Raw genomic sequence first — 13580 nt, 5'->3', positions numbered from 1 at the left:
TGTGAGGAAACAATTATTTGCTGTCCACCCAGCTGTCTATGGCATGTGGCAAGTGGGGCTTGGCCCCAATTCTCTCTCATGCCCAAGGTCCTAGTGACCTGAGGGACGGCTGTGGCTGAACAGCAGGCACAGCCACACCCTCAAAGACCTGGCCTCTAGCCTGCTCCACCTCTCCCTTGTTATGTGACCCTCTGACTCTGTCCTATCATCAGTAATTGTAGGGTGTTAGGAGGAAATAAACAGAGTATGAGAGGAAGACCCAGGTGTAAGAAGTTAGCATGGGTTCCTAGGTGAATACCAGGTGAACAGCTAGGAAGAAGGTGGGTAACACCCACACCATGGAGCAGGCCTAGAACCAGGAATGGAACCTGCCTGACCCACCATTCCCCTGCCTGAAGGATGAAGTAAATCAGCCCAGATCGCTGGCCAGGACAGAATCCTTTCCTAGGGCTGTCACCTTAGGTCAAGGTGCCCACAGCACCCTAAAGGCCCCTTCCTCCTCTTCTGCCTTCAGGGAGAGTTCTAGAGCCACTGTGCTGCCCTGGCTGGCCCAGCTGAATCCTGAGACCTGCATTCCGGTCTCTCTGCTCTGCACTTACTGCCTATGTAACCTCCCTTGCCCCAGTGACTCAGAAGACCTCTGAGGCCCCAGTCCTTCTACACAGCTCTCATCCGTGAACTGAGCCTTAGGCCATGAACTTGTTGGTCAGGTAAACATGGACTTGGATCTCCTAGTGGGGCTTGAGACCCCAAGTGACCACTCCTGTGGCCTGACCAACACTGTTGTGACACACTGAGACTGAGAAGAGCAGGGAATAAAGGAATGACCATAGAGTCAAGAGGGTGGTGGAGGGAACACCTCCTGTGAGTCAAACACTTCTGTGTTCTCTCACTTGCGTCTCACAACAAGCCCTGTGAAGCTGGTATGATTATCTTCACTTTATAGACAAGTAAACAAAGACTCCAAAAGGTTAAGAAAGAATTTAAGGCCGGGCACAATGGCTCATGCCTGTAATCCCAGCACTTTGGGAGGCCAAGGTGGGCAGATCACTCAAGGTTGGGAATTTGAGACCAGCCTGACCAACATGAAGAAACCCCATCTCTACTAAAAATACAAAAATAGCTGAGCGTGATGGCGCATGCCTATAATCCCAGCTACTCGGGAGGCTGAGGCAGGAGAATCGCTGGAACCCGGGAGGCAGAGGCTGCAGAGATCACGTCATTGCACTCCAGCCTGGGCAACAAGAGTGAAATTCCGTCTCGAAAAAAGAAAAAAGAGAGAATCTCAGCCAGGCGTGGTGGCTCACGCCTATAATCCCAGCACTTTGGGAGGCTGAGGCGGGTGGATCACAAGGTCAAGAGATCAAGACCATCCTGGTCAACAAGGTGAAACCCAATCTCTACTAAAAATACAAAAATTAGGACCAGGCTCGGTGGCTCAAGCCTGTAATCCCAGCACTTTGGAAGGCTGAGGCGGGTGGATCACGAGATCAAGAGATCAAGACCATCCTGGTCAACATGGTGAAACCCCGTCTCTACTAAAAATACAAAAAATTAGCTGGGCATGGTGGCGCGTGCCCGTAATCCCAGCTACTCAGGAGGCTGAGGCAGGAGAATTGCCTGAACTCAGGAGGCGGAGGTTGCGGTGAGCTGAGATCGTGCCATTGCACTCCAGCCTGGGTAACAAGAGCGAAACTCCGTCTCAAAAAAAAAAATTAGCTGGGCATGGCGGTGCGCGCCTGTAGTCCCAGCTACTCGGGAGGCTGAGGCAGAAGAATTGCTTTAACTCAGAAGGCGGAGGTTTTGGTGAGCCGAGATCGTGCCATTGCACTCCAGTCTGGGTAACAACAGCGAAACTCCATCTCAAAAAAAAAAAAAAAAAAAAAAAAAGAATATCTACAAAAACTGGCCAAGATGGGGCCAGACACAGTGGCTCATGCCTGTAATCCCAGCAGTTTGGGAGGCCAAGGTGTGTGGATCACCTTAAGTTAGGAGTTCAAGACCAGCCTGGTCAACATGATGAAACCCTGTCTCTACTAAAAATACAAAACATTAGCTATGCATGGCAGGCACCTGTAATCCCAGCTGCTTGGGACGCTGAGGCAGAATTGCTTGAACCCGGGAGGCAGAGGTTGCAGTGAGCAAGGACTGTGCCACTGCACTCCAGCCTGGACAACAAGAGCAAAACTTCAACTCAAAAAAAAAAAAAAAACAAAAACTGGGCCAGGTGGCTCACACCTGTAATCCCAGCACTTTAGGAGGCCAAGATGGGAGGATCATGAGGTTAGGAGTTCAAGACCAGCCAGGCCAATATATAGTGAAACCCTGTCTCTATTAAAAACACAACAATTATTATGGTTTGATGATTCCTATGATTAAAAAATAAATAAAATAAATTAAATAAAAACACAATAATCAGCCGGGCATGGTGCCGAATGCCTGTAGTCCCAGCTACTCAGGAGGCTGAGGCAGAAGAATCACTTAAACCCAGGAAGCAGAGGTTACAGTGAACCGAGATCGCACCACTGCACTCCAGCCTGGGCAATAGAGCAAGACCCTATCTCGAAAAAAACATTAGCCAGGCGAGGTGGCAGGCACCGGTAAATCCCCGCTACTCAGGAGGCTGAGGCAGAGAATTGCTTGAACTGGGGAGGTGGGGGTTGCAGTGAGCTGAGATCGTACCACTGCACTCCAGCCTGGGCAACAGAGCAAGACTGCATCTCAAAAAACAAAAACAACACTGGCTGAGATGGGGAACAGCTGAGAGGCAATGTGGAGTAGCAAAAAGCACCTAAGTCACAAAATCAGGTGGCACAAGAACGTGTCCGTACACCTGTCCTCCTGCTTCAAGGATGTCCAGATTGGTGACATCGTCACAGTGGTGAATGCCAACCCCTAAGCAAGACGGTGCACTTCAAGGTGCTCAAGGTCACCAAGGCCTCCAGTACCAAGAAGTAGTTCCATAAGTTCTGAGGCTGGATGTCTGCCCGCTCCCCACAATGAAATGAAATTATTTTCTCAATCCCCTGCCCCTCAACAAAAAAAAATCAGGTGGCAAGGAATGGAGCCCAGGCCTTGTCTTCCCTTATGAAATCAGCAAGCTCCACGAGCCTCACGATGGAAGAACCTGAGCACCTACTCAGCAGATCAAAGCAGGTTTACACCTTAGGGACAACAGAGAATTTGCATTCTCCTAGTCCTGAAACCACCTGCAAGTGGAACCAGTATCTCCACACAGAGCTCCTTCCTGAGCAGCAAGCTTTCCAATTCCCTCGGGGAGACCCACTGGCTCTAATGGAATCATCCAAGGCTTTAAAAACAAACATTCCAGAATTCCCCCAGTTTACTGATGACACTGGGGCAAACAACCTTCAGAAACCCCTCTCTCATGAGGAGGGTTCCCCATCCCTATAGTGGCCCTGTCTCCAGCCTGGGGGCTTTAGGGAACTGGCACACAGCAGGTACAGCAACAAATGAGTACCACCCAAGGCAGTGAAAAGAAGTGCTCAGCCATTGGTCAGCCAGCAGCAGGAGCTGACCAATAGGCAGGCTACCCTAGGCCTTGGGTACCTCTCCCTTGGCCACTAAGACATGTCCCCAGCCACAGCCAGACCCAAGCAAAGCATTCTACCCAGGAGGGCACACTCCAGCTGATAGGGCAAGGAAAAAGAGGGTTAATATTATCCTACGGACTAGAAGTCACTCCAGGGATAATCTATACACTGCTGGTTCCCTGAGGGAGGGACTCAAGAATTCCTGCCATGTATGATGAAAGGAAGGAGAATCACAGAATCTCAAAGCCAAGAAAGGGGTAGCCAACTCAAATTGAACTCCAAACACACAAACATCATTTTCAGATGCCTCATCAAAACATCAATTAAAAAAAGAAAAAGAAAAAAAAAGCCCAGGACCCAACACAAGTTCAGCTCAACCTCAGCTTAAAGAAATACTGGGCCGGGCGCGGTGGCTCACGCCTATAATCCCAGCACTTTGGGAGGCCGAGGCGGGTGGATCATGAGGTCAAGAGATCGAGACCATCCTGGTCAACATGGTGAAACCCCGTCTCTACTAAAAATACAAAAAATTCGCTGGGCATGGTGGTGCATGCCTGTAGTCCCAGCTACTCGGGAGGCTGAGGCAGAAGAATTGCTTGAACCCAGGAGACGGAGGTTGCGGTGAGCCAAGATCACGCCATTGCACTCCAGCCTGGGTAACAAGAGCAAAACTCTGTCTCAAAACAAAACAAAAAAAATCCTGGCTGAGCACAGTGGCTCAAGCCTGTAATCCCAACACTTTGGGAGGCTGAGTGGGGTGGATCACGAGATCAGGAGTTCAAGACCAGCCTGGCCAAGATGGCAAAACCCCCTCTCTACTAGAAATACAAAAATTAGCTGGGCATGGTGGTGCATACCTGTAATCCCAGATACTCGGAAGACTGGTGAGATTCCCAGGTACTGCGAAGACAGCCAGCAGATCCCTGGGAGACCCAAAGGGAGCAAGCTCTAGAAGCCAGCAGCTAGACTGAACAACTATAGCAATTTGGGGTGGTGACAGCCTCACTCAAAGGACCCTAAACCTTCCTGAGCCCAGTCATGAGTATACCTCCCTCTGCAGTTCCTGCCAGGCACTGGAGGGAAGGGTGGGCCCACTAACAGCCTTTTCTCTTTGGTGCTCTAATCATTCAGAAGCTCTTTAGGTTAAAAAATAAAAATAAATAATAAAAAAGCTCACGCCTGTAATCCCAGTACTTTGGGAGGCTAAGGCAGGTGGATCACCTGAGGTCAGGAATTCCAGACCAGCCTGGCCAACATGGCGAAACCCCCTCTCTACTAGAAATACAAAAATTAGCTGGGTATTATGGCAAGCACCTATAATCCCAGCCACTCCGGAGGCTGATGCAGAATTGCTTGAACCTGGGGTTGGAGGTTGCAGTGAGCCAAGATTGTGCCACTTCACCCCAGCCTGGGTGGAAAAAAAAAATAGTAATGTTTCATTAAAGGAATCCTAGCTTTTTTTTGGGAGACAGGGTCTTACTACAGTGTCCCCAGGCTAGTGCAGTGGCATGATCATAGCTCACAGAAACCTTGACCTCCTACAGCCTCTTGAGTAGCTAGGACTACAGGTATATGACACCACAACCACACTGGCTATTTTTTTCTTTTTCTTTTGTAGAAACGTTGACAAGGCTGGTTTTGAACTCCTGGCCTCAGGTGAAACTCCAGCTTTGGAGCTGGTGCTATTTTATAAAATTTTTGACATAAGGTGGTTTCTAGTTCTGAAATTTGAAAATTCTGTGTTTTTTTGAGACAGAGTCTCGCTCTGTCACCACACTGGAGTGCAGTGGTGCGATCTGGACTCACTGCAACCTCTGCCTACCGGGTTCAAGCAATTCTCCTGCCTCAGCCTCCTGGGTAGCACCCAGCCTGTTCTGTGTCTCTTTGAAGTAATCCTTCCCCTCCCAACCCATCAACTGCAATGACAGCAGAATAAAGCAAAACATGGCTCAGAGAAGAGATAGGCTCAGCCAGGACCTATGGCTCACTCCTGTAATCCTAGTACTCTGGGAGGCCTAGGCGAGTGGATCACTTGAGGAGTTCAAGACCAGCCTGGCCAATATAGTGAAACCCCATCTCTACTAAAAATACAAAAATTAGCCAGGTGTGGTGGTGGGTATTTATAATCCCAGCTACTAGGGAGGCTAAGACAGAAGAATCACTTGAACCCAGGAGGTGGAGGTTGCAGCGAGCCAAGATGGCACCACTGCACTCCAGCTGGGAAACAGAGCAAGATTCTGTCTCAAAAAAAAAAAAAAAAAGATAGGCAGATAGGTTCCTACATCAAAGGACATAATTTTGAGCCAATTGAGAACTGAGGCATCCTGATATCCTGCCTCATCCTTGTGCAGCCATATCCCAACCACGGCATGGCATGCCAGCTCCCACTTCAAGTCAGCCCTAGGTGAATAGAGAATGCAGATAGATCCTGAAGAACCTCAGAGTACTGCTCTTATATCTGAGACCTAGATGGCCTGCCAAGTTCCAGAAAGGTTAACGAATTCTCAGGATCAGGATGCCTAGCAATGGCTAGCTGACCTCAGACAAAGAAGTTACAGGGAACTTCTAGAGGTTGGAATGAGAGGGAGGGACCTGAATTCCTCCTACTCTTGAGTAACCTTGGAGAAGGAACAATATCTTTTTGACCCTGAAGAAGAAAACCCTTGTGATCACTGGGTAATTGTTCATGTCTGTAATCCCAACACTTTGGAAGGCTGATGTGGGAGTATCGCTTGAACTCAGGAGTTGGAGACCAGCCTGGACAACATATGGAGATCCTATCACTAAAAAAAAAAAAAAATTAGCAGGGCATAGGAATGCGTATCTGTAGTCCCAGCTACTTGGGAAACTGAGGTGGGAGGATTACTTGAACCAAGGAAGTCAAGGCTATCGTGAGCCATGGCTGAGTCACTGCACTCTAGCCTGGGGACAAAGCAGTATCTAGTCTCAAAAAAACAAAAAGAGACCAGGCGCGGTGGCTCAGGCCTGTAATCCCAGCACTTTGGGAGGCCGAGGCGGGTGGATCACGAGGTCAAGAGATAGAGACCATCCTGGTCACCATGGTGAAACCGCGTCTCTACTAAAAATACAAAAAAAAATTAGCTGGGCATGGTGGCGTGTGCCTGTAATCCCAGCTACTCAGGAGGCTGAGGCAGGAGAAATGCCTGAACCCAGGAGGTGGAGGTTGCAGTGAGCCAAGATCACGCCATTGCACTCTAGCCTGGATAACAAGAGCGAAACTCCGTCTCAAAATAAAAAACAAAAAACAAAAAGAGGCCAGGCATGGTGACCTGTAATCCCAGCACTTTGAAACCTGAGGTGGGTGGATCACCTGAGGTCAGGAGTTCAACCAGCCTGACCAATACAGTGAAAGCCCATCTCTACTGAAAATACAAAAATTAGCAGGGTGTGGTGGCATGAGCCTGTAGTTCCAGCCACTGGGGAGGCTCAGGCAGAATTGTCTGAACCCAGGAGGCGGAGGTTTTGGTGAGCCAAGATCACACTACAGGCACTTCAGCCTGGGTGACAGAGGGAGACTGTCGGGGGCGGGGGGAGGGGGACAAAAAAAAAAACTCTCATGATCAAGCCACCCGGGGCCATGAAATACGCAAACTAAGCCACAGCCATAAGCCAGCTCACCTGAAATCTGTGTCCTAGAAAGCACCAATTGAGACAATCTACAGAGAGTCTTGAAATAACTGCTTCTAGTTCTAGATTTCATCTCATTATCCTGCCGGTAGTCCCTCATTGCCCAGCTCCACTGGCAAAGTGGGCCTCTCCTGAGCCTCCTGGATGAACGTGACTTCCATGCTCTCATGGGCCAGGATATGGACTAGGAAAGTTAAATCAAGAGAGAAGACAGGGCCTGGTGAGATCTGCGCAGCATCCTTGCCTGTTCTTCCAGACCAGGGAGAATGACTAGGCAGAACAATTCATATACAAGAAAACTTCTAAGTCAAGAGTACTTGGAAGAAGTGATGGGAAATATATTACCTGAGGAAATATTGAAGGAGGAAGGAAAAAAAAGGCAAGGGCATTGGCTTTCTTCACCTTGGGTCTCAATCAGCCCTTCTAAGGGCCCTGATATTCTGCTTGCTGCTGAGGCCAGGGCTGCAGAGGCTGAGCTGCTGTTCTTTTTTTTTTTTTTTGAAAAAGATTTGTTCTGTTGTCCAGGCTAGAGTGCAATGGCATGATCTCAGATTACTGCAACCTCCGCCTCCCGAGTTCAAGTGATTCTCCTGCCTCAGGCCTCCCAAGTAGCTGGGATTATAGGCACCTGCAACCATGCCCAGTTTGTCTTTTTTTTGTATTTTTAGTAGAGATGGGGTTTCGCCATGTTGGCCAGGCTGGTCTCCAACTCCTGAACTCAGGTGATTAGCCCACCTCAACCTCCCAAAGTGTTGGGATTACAGGCGTGAGCCACCGCCCCGGCCTGACCTGCTTCTTTAGTCTCCACAAAGACTGCGGCTCAGAGGAATCTAGGTTTTACAAGCCATCTCTCCCCCAAGTCCAAGGGCTTCTCTGGACTGTTCCTTGATTTATCATCTCTCAATCAGAAGTGTTTTTACAAAGGTTGTCAGGATAGTACTCTCTGGTCAAAGATAACCCTTCTCTCAGAACTCGGTAGGGTCTCTGACGGCATCATTAAGGGCAATTTCATAAAGCGACCAGGTTCGTGCCTGCTTATAGGCAGCTCTAGCTTTTGGGAAGTGAGCATGCAAGTGAGGGGAAGCCAGACTTTCTGCAGCTTGCAGCCCTAGTTCTGCCACCCAGGCTTCGGAAGGGCCCCACAAAGTCTGAAATCTACGTGCCTCACCCCAAAGCCCCTTCCAGCTCAGGTTCTTGTTAGCACTAGGCTCAAGAAACTCAGCCCTGAATTCTACCTCCCCTTGCATTATGTCCCACCTTATCATCCCATTCTTACGAAGTCATCCTCTCTGGCGCGGCAATTCTATGCTGCCGCTGGGCCTGGTCACTGATAGAGGAGGGCGTCGGCTAGGCCTACCCGCCAGGGGCTACCTCACCCCATCAGGCCCACATCCTCCAAGAAGACTAGCCAGGGGTAAAGTCTCACGTGGAATACCTTCCCGACTCATATTTCCTGACCTGTCCTCCCTGCGAGAACTCTAGTACGGGCTCCACAGAAGGAGCAGTAAGGTTTCGTACACTCCCAAGGGGCAAACAAGCAGGGGGCGTTCACCTACACCCGGGCCGGGCTATGGTCGGGTCCCAAGCCCCGGCTGCGGCAGGCGGGCGCCCTTACCCATGCTGACTCTGGAGCGGGCTGGGTGGCGCTGCCCATCCCCGGATCCTTCGTAGGTGGGTAGCAAGACGTGGGGCTGGGACCTGCCCGCTAGCCAGCCTGCAGAGCTTGCGGGGCTCGCGCAGGCCGGGCCAGGCCAGACGGGGCGGGGCCCTAAGGCCCCATCCGGATGGTTCCGAATAGAGAAAAAGGCCCGGCCTTGGCGCAGGCCGGTGCACCAGCCACCGGCACGGTACCGCCCAGATAGGCGCCTGGCTGGCTCTGCGTTCCCCACGGCCGCCGCCTCACAGGACCGGCGGGAGGCGGAGCCGCGCGCGACACATGGCCCGGGCCCTGCGCGGCTTCGGGCCGCCGGGGGGGAAGAGGAGGGGCCGCCCGGGGACTCTCAGCGGAGCCTCCCGGCAGCCCGGAGAGCGGCTCCTGCGGCCCAGCCCCCCGCCCCGGCGTGCTGGCCCCGACACTCACCCAAGGGGCTGGCACGATGGCGGTAGCGGCGGCGGCGGCGGCAACCCAGCGCGGTCTGCGACCGACTGTCCCTTCCCCCCTGCCTTCCCTCGCCCGCCCCGCTGCACTCTGGGAGACGCAGTCCCACCGCCCCCCCTTTCCGGCATGAGCGCGCCGAAAGAAAACTACAATTCCCAATGTGCTATGCGCGGAGGCCCAGACACCGCCCGCAGCGCAGGAGGTGAGACTAAGCCAGGGAGGGAGGCTGCCGGGGCAAGCCCCTGAGAATTGTGGTCTAGCGGAAGCCTCTGGAACACTGGAAGTTGGCGCCAGGCTAGGGTCAGGGCTCAGTTGTCGCCAGGTCTCAGCTGGCTCAGCCCCGCCTAGGCTGTGCACCGGGGTGGGGGTTGGCTCCGCCTCCGTGGGAGCCCGGCCCGGCCTGGCCCCAAGCTGGCCCAGCTGCCCCTCCCTGGGCCCCTGGGCCGTTTCCGCTCACGAAACCCCCTCCCTTCGGGGCTATGGCTGTCGCTTCTGCTCTTCGTAGCTGTGCGGCCTTAACCAGCTTGGGCGGAACCCATAGCCCCTGCGCCAGTCGGGTTCAAAGCTGGTTTCGAGCAGGCTAGGCTGTTTTTGGACCGAAGACTCAGATGTCCCTCAGGTGGTGCTTGGCTGAAGAAATGGTTACTCTCAAAATTCTACAGTCAGGGGTCCCCAAAACATTCTGTAAGGTTTTTTTGCAGCAGGCGGAGCAGCTAAGTGTTTCATTTTTATTAATAAATAGGAATAACTGACTTACCCAAAGTTTCCCTATGATTTAAGTGACCAGATTGTAAATAGTTCTCTTCCTACCCATTACCCTTTCAACGCCCATTTCATTGTTTCCTTGGTAACACAAACATTTGAGGTAAGGCCAGTCTCTAGGTCAGGCCTGTGCTTGGCAGAGATCTGCAGCCAACCTGGGGTATATCATAGGTAACGGAAATGGCTACAAGGCCCTCTCCAAGCAACTCCTGGCCTTCCCTCCTGGCTGGAGATCTCGCAGTACTCCTGTTCTTCCAGAATAGTTTTGCACCTTTACCCACCTCCAGGCCACCCCTCCAAGGGATGGCTGGTAAGACCAGACCATGCTTGTTTTTTAAATCTCAGGTCTGTCAACACTACATTTTCCCTGACAAGATGCTTATTACTCAGCTAGTAACAACTCTGCATTGCCTCGCTTGTACATCTGCATCTGGAATCCCCCATGCTCTGTGAACTGTCTTCTCCCTAAGAAGCCAAAACACTGCCCATAACCTCCAGAAACCAGGAAGGGTCCAGGGAGTACTGCTGAGAGGCTCAAGAGAGCCAATGGAGAAAGACCAGAAGTCCCTTCAACAAACAGGAGTTCAAGGATACACTGAAGAGCATGGCTGGAGCCTGGAAAAGGCCTCAGTCCATGGAAGGAACCAGGAAGATGTGAGAGTGGCCCAATAGGGGCAACAAAGGGCACTGCTGTGCTTCCAGCACCTGATTAGCAGCCAGAGCTAACCCTAGGAAGGCAGAGATCCAGTCCATTCCCCAACAAGGCACCCATACAACCTATGTTTCACCCCTTCTTCCCACCAGACTTGTTTCCCAACTCAGTGCTAAGGGACTAGAAGGAAAACAGAGACTTGAGTTTTAGGAACATCCCAGCACATCCCCACAGGCAAGTCCATCCCCAGGCAGATGGCTTTGTCCTAAGTAACGAAGAGAAGGGAGTCCTACTTTATGGGGTCAAAAGTCTCCATTTGTGCTCTTCTACCCACAGTTAAAGGCATTCACTTTTAGACATTGGCTTTGAGCTGAGTTACTTGGAGCTATAGGCAAAAAAATGTCATCTTGCCCCTTCAATATACAATCTAAAAGAAAATGAGTCAAGGGATCACACCTCCAAACTCCTTAATGCCATCTGTGGATACAGATCTGTCACACTGAAGATGTACCAAGGCCAAGGTATCTATACAAGATTCCTTGTGCCTGAAGCAGCCCTGGCTAGCTCCAGCTGTGGTCTCACTGGTTCAGAGAGTAACTGCATGCACATGCGTACCAAAGGCTGTGCTAAACCTAAGGGATGTTACCGTGAGCAAAATTCAATCCCAGCTGAGAATTCAAAACCCTCAGAGGTGAACAGTCACAATACAGCTTAGTTACCAGTTGCTCCATCTTGTTGAAAGGACACAGGGAGAATAACCCATGGACAAACTGGGCCCATTTGGTGCAGTTTCCAAACACTTTAGGGTGAGCTGAGCCAGGAACTCTTGAGGACTTTATAAGGCCAGGATCCATGTGCTTAGGGCCCATTTTTGGAGAAATCTGGTCACTGAAGCATCTCTACTTTCAGGATCAGCCTGGTCTTTCAAATAGGCTGAGGCCTATTTCTCCATGTTTCAAGGACATTTAGCTATGTTTTTGTAAAAAATAAAATGGCGAGACCCAAATAAAAACCTTACTTTTTGTTTAATTTGTTTTGCCAAACAAACACAGTGAAAACTTTAGTCTGACTAATTGTACAGAAAATAGAATTTGTAACCAGTAGCAAACAAAACGGGATAAACCTAAGTCCCTGGCAAGCTGGACCTCCATCAGCAGGTCACCCAGATCCCCTTGTAAATGGCCTGCTGGGGAAAGAAGTCCTAGGAGGCAGAGGCACAGATTTACCAGTCCCCATCAGAATCACAGGCTCTACCTGGGAAGGAAAAGCATGAAGAGGAGGAGAAGAGATGTTACTTGACTCTCTTATCACTACACACATTAGAGTTGTCTGACTGCTGACCAACCTTAAAGTATGGTTTTCCCAAACCCATAGTCCCTGGACATCCCACCTGCATCCCTAAAGGGTAAGTTTCAAGTTCAATGGTTTTGAAGCCTCTGCTTAACCAGAATCTGCAACAATAACTGGGGAGGAAGGGTAAACAAAGTCATAATTGCTGGTGTCACCAGGGCAGAGTCTAAGGCCCCAGCTTCCACTTCAGGAGCAAACAACTGAGGGTGCCAGGTCACCAGCAAGGGAGTCCAGTTGCCTGAAGCCTCAGTACTGTCGACCAGTGCCCCAGGAGTATAGAGGAGTTCAACAGTGGTCTGCAGTCCTCTGGGCTGGATGGGGTCTGGGAGTCCAGCAGGCCGCCAGGGCACCAGTTCACATTCCGTGCTTCTTCCGGATGACAGCCATGGCAAGCAGCCGATCCTTCTCGCGGAGTTCTTCGCGCAGCTTGGCCTCGGTGAGACGCAGGTGGCGAATGTTGCCTTTCATCTCTTTCATCTTCACTTCCATCAGCGCCAGGATGTCCCGCTGTTCATTCAGCTTGCGCAGGAGCTCCTCCTCCGTGGTGCCTGACGACAAGGAGTACGAATGGTCGGAGCCAGTATCAGGGAAGCCCTCTTCCCCTACCACCACCAACTGGGGGCCTATAGGGCATTCGGCAGCCTCCAGCCCTGCAGTAGCAGCCTGTAGCTCCGAGGCGGCGGCCGCAGCGGCTGCGCCCTCTGCGGCTGCAAACTCCACTTGCACTGTAAGGTCGATGGGCTTCACGTCTTCTCCAGTGGGAGTAATGGGCGCCGGCGGCACGGATCCGGGAGCCTGACTGCTGTCTACAGCGGCCTGGAGGGTGAGAAGCACGGCCGCGGAAGCAGACACCAGGTTCGGCTGCAGCTGGGCAGTCTGGGCAGTGGAGGAAGAGGGTGACGACGACTGCTGCTGTTGCTGCTGCTGCTGCTGCTGCTGCTGCTGTTGCTGCTGCTGTTGCTGCTGCTGCTGCCTGCGGCGGGCGGCCGCGGCCCCAGCGGGTCTGCGCGCTACTTTGCGCTCATTAACGCCGCGCAGCGGAAAGATGGTGGGGACGCGTACCGTGTAGGTCTTGCGGCCGCCCTGGAAGTGAACGCTGCAGAGACGGTGGCCTGTGGTGGGCTGGAAGGTGGAGAAGCACCCACTGACGCCGGCACGCGACACGTTCTTGAGCCAGAGACGCCGCAACTCAGCGTCCTTTGGAAACGTGTAGAAGTGCAGCGCCTTGTCCCGGTGCGAGTTGTTGTAGCAGCCTGGCACGCAGCACGTAAAGCCAGGCATGGCTGCGCCGCGAGGCCCGGCCCGGCCCACCGGCCTCCTGCGCCCGTCGACGGCCAAGTGGCTCCGCCGCCGCCCGCCCCTCGACGGGCGGCGCCGCGCGAGGCTTTGGGTAGTATTCCACCACTGCCGCTAGACGCAGCCGGCCCGCCCGGCGCCCCGTGCCCAGAATATGCTTCCTGTCGGCCCGCGCCGCGCCGCCCGCCTGGCTGCTCGCCTGCGCTCGGGAGTCGGCCCC

At 52.3% G+C, this 13580-nt stretch overlaps 3 protein-coding genes across 7 annotated transcripts in view; 1 reads left to right on the top strand and 2 right to left on the bottom strand.

The window, feature by feature from the left end:
• NUTF2 (nuclear transport factor 2) overlaps positions 1-9392 on the bottom strand; it is a 27102-nt gene extending 17710 nt beyond the window's left edge. For 2 of the 5 annotated variants that reach the window (XM_078357492.1, XM_002761094.7), the window contains exon 1: positions 9283-9392. Coding sequence is in view for 1 of the 5 variants with exons in the window: in XM_054248844.2 (XP_054104819.1) it covers positions 8818-8856 (39 nt within the window). In the remaining 4 variants the exon portion in view is untranslated. Of the gene's footprint in view, positions 1-4411; positions 4478-8817 lie in introns of all 5 variants that reach the window. The other 3 variants (XM_078357493.1, XM_078357491.1, XM_054248844.2) reach the window with 3 other exon arrangements.
• On the top strand, positions 9136-11726 carry LOC118149713 (uncharacterized). Its single transcript, XM_035281925.3, has 2 exons — positions 9136-9502; positions 10408-11726. The coding sequence occupies exons 1-2, from the start codon at positions 9139-9141 to the stop codon at positions 10431-10433; spliced, it is 390 nt and encodes a 129-aa protein (XP_035137816.1). The 5' UTR covers positions 9136-9138; the 3' UTR covers positions 10434-11726.
• Positions 11721-13580, bottom strand: THAP11 (THAP domain containing 11). The gene has a single exon (XM_008986083.5). The coding sequence runs from the start codon at positions 13343-13345 to the stop codon at positions 12419-12421; it is 927 nt and encodes a 308-aa protein (XP_008984331.1). The 5' UTR covers positions 13346-13580; the 3' UTR covers positions 11721-12418.

This window comes from Callithrix jacchus, chromosome 20 (assembly GCF_049354715.1).
Source record: "Callithrix jacchus isolate 240 chromosome 20, calJac240_pri, whole genome shotgun sequence".
Lineage (NCBI taxonomy): Eukaryota > Metazoa > Chordata > Mammalia > Primates > Cebidae > Callithrix > Callithrix jacchus.
Note: the sequence above shows the minus strand (reverse complement) of the source record. Positions and strands in the feature narration are given on the sequence as shown.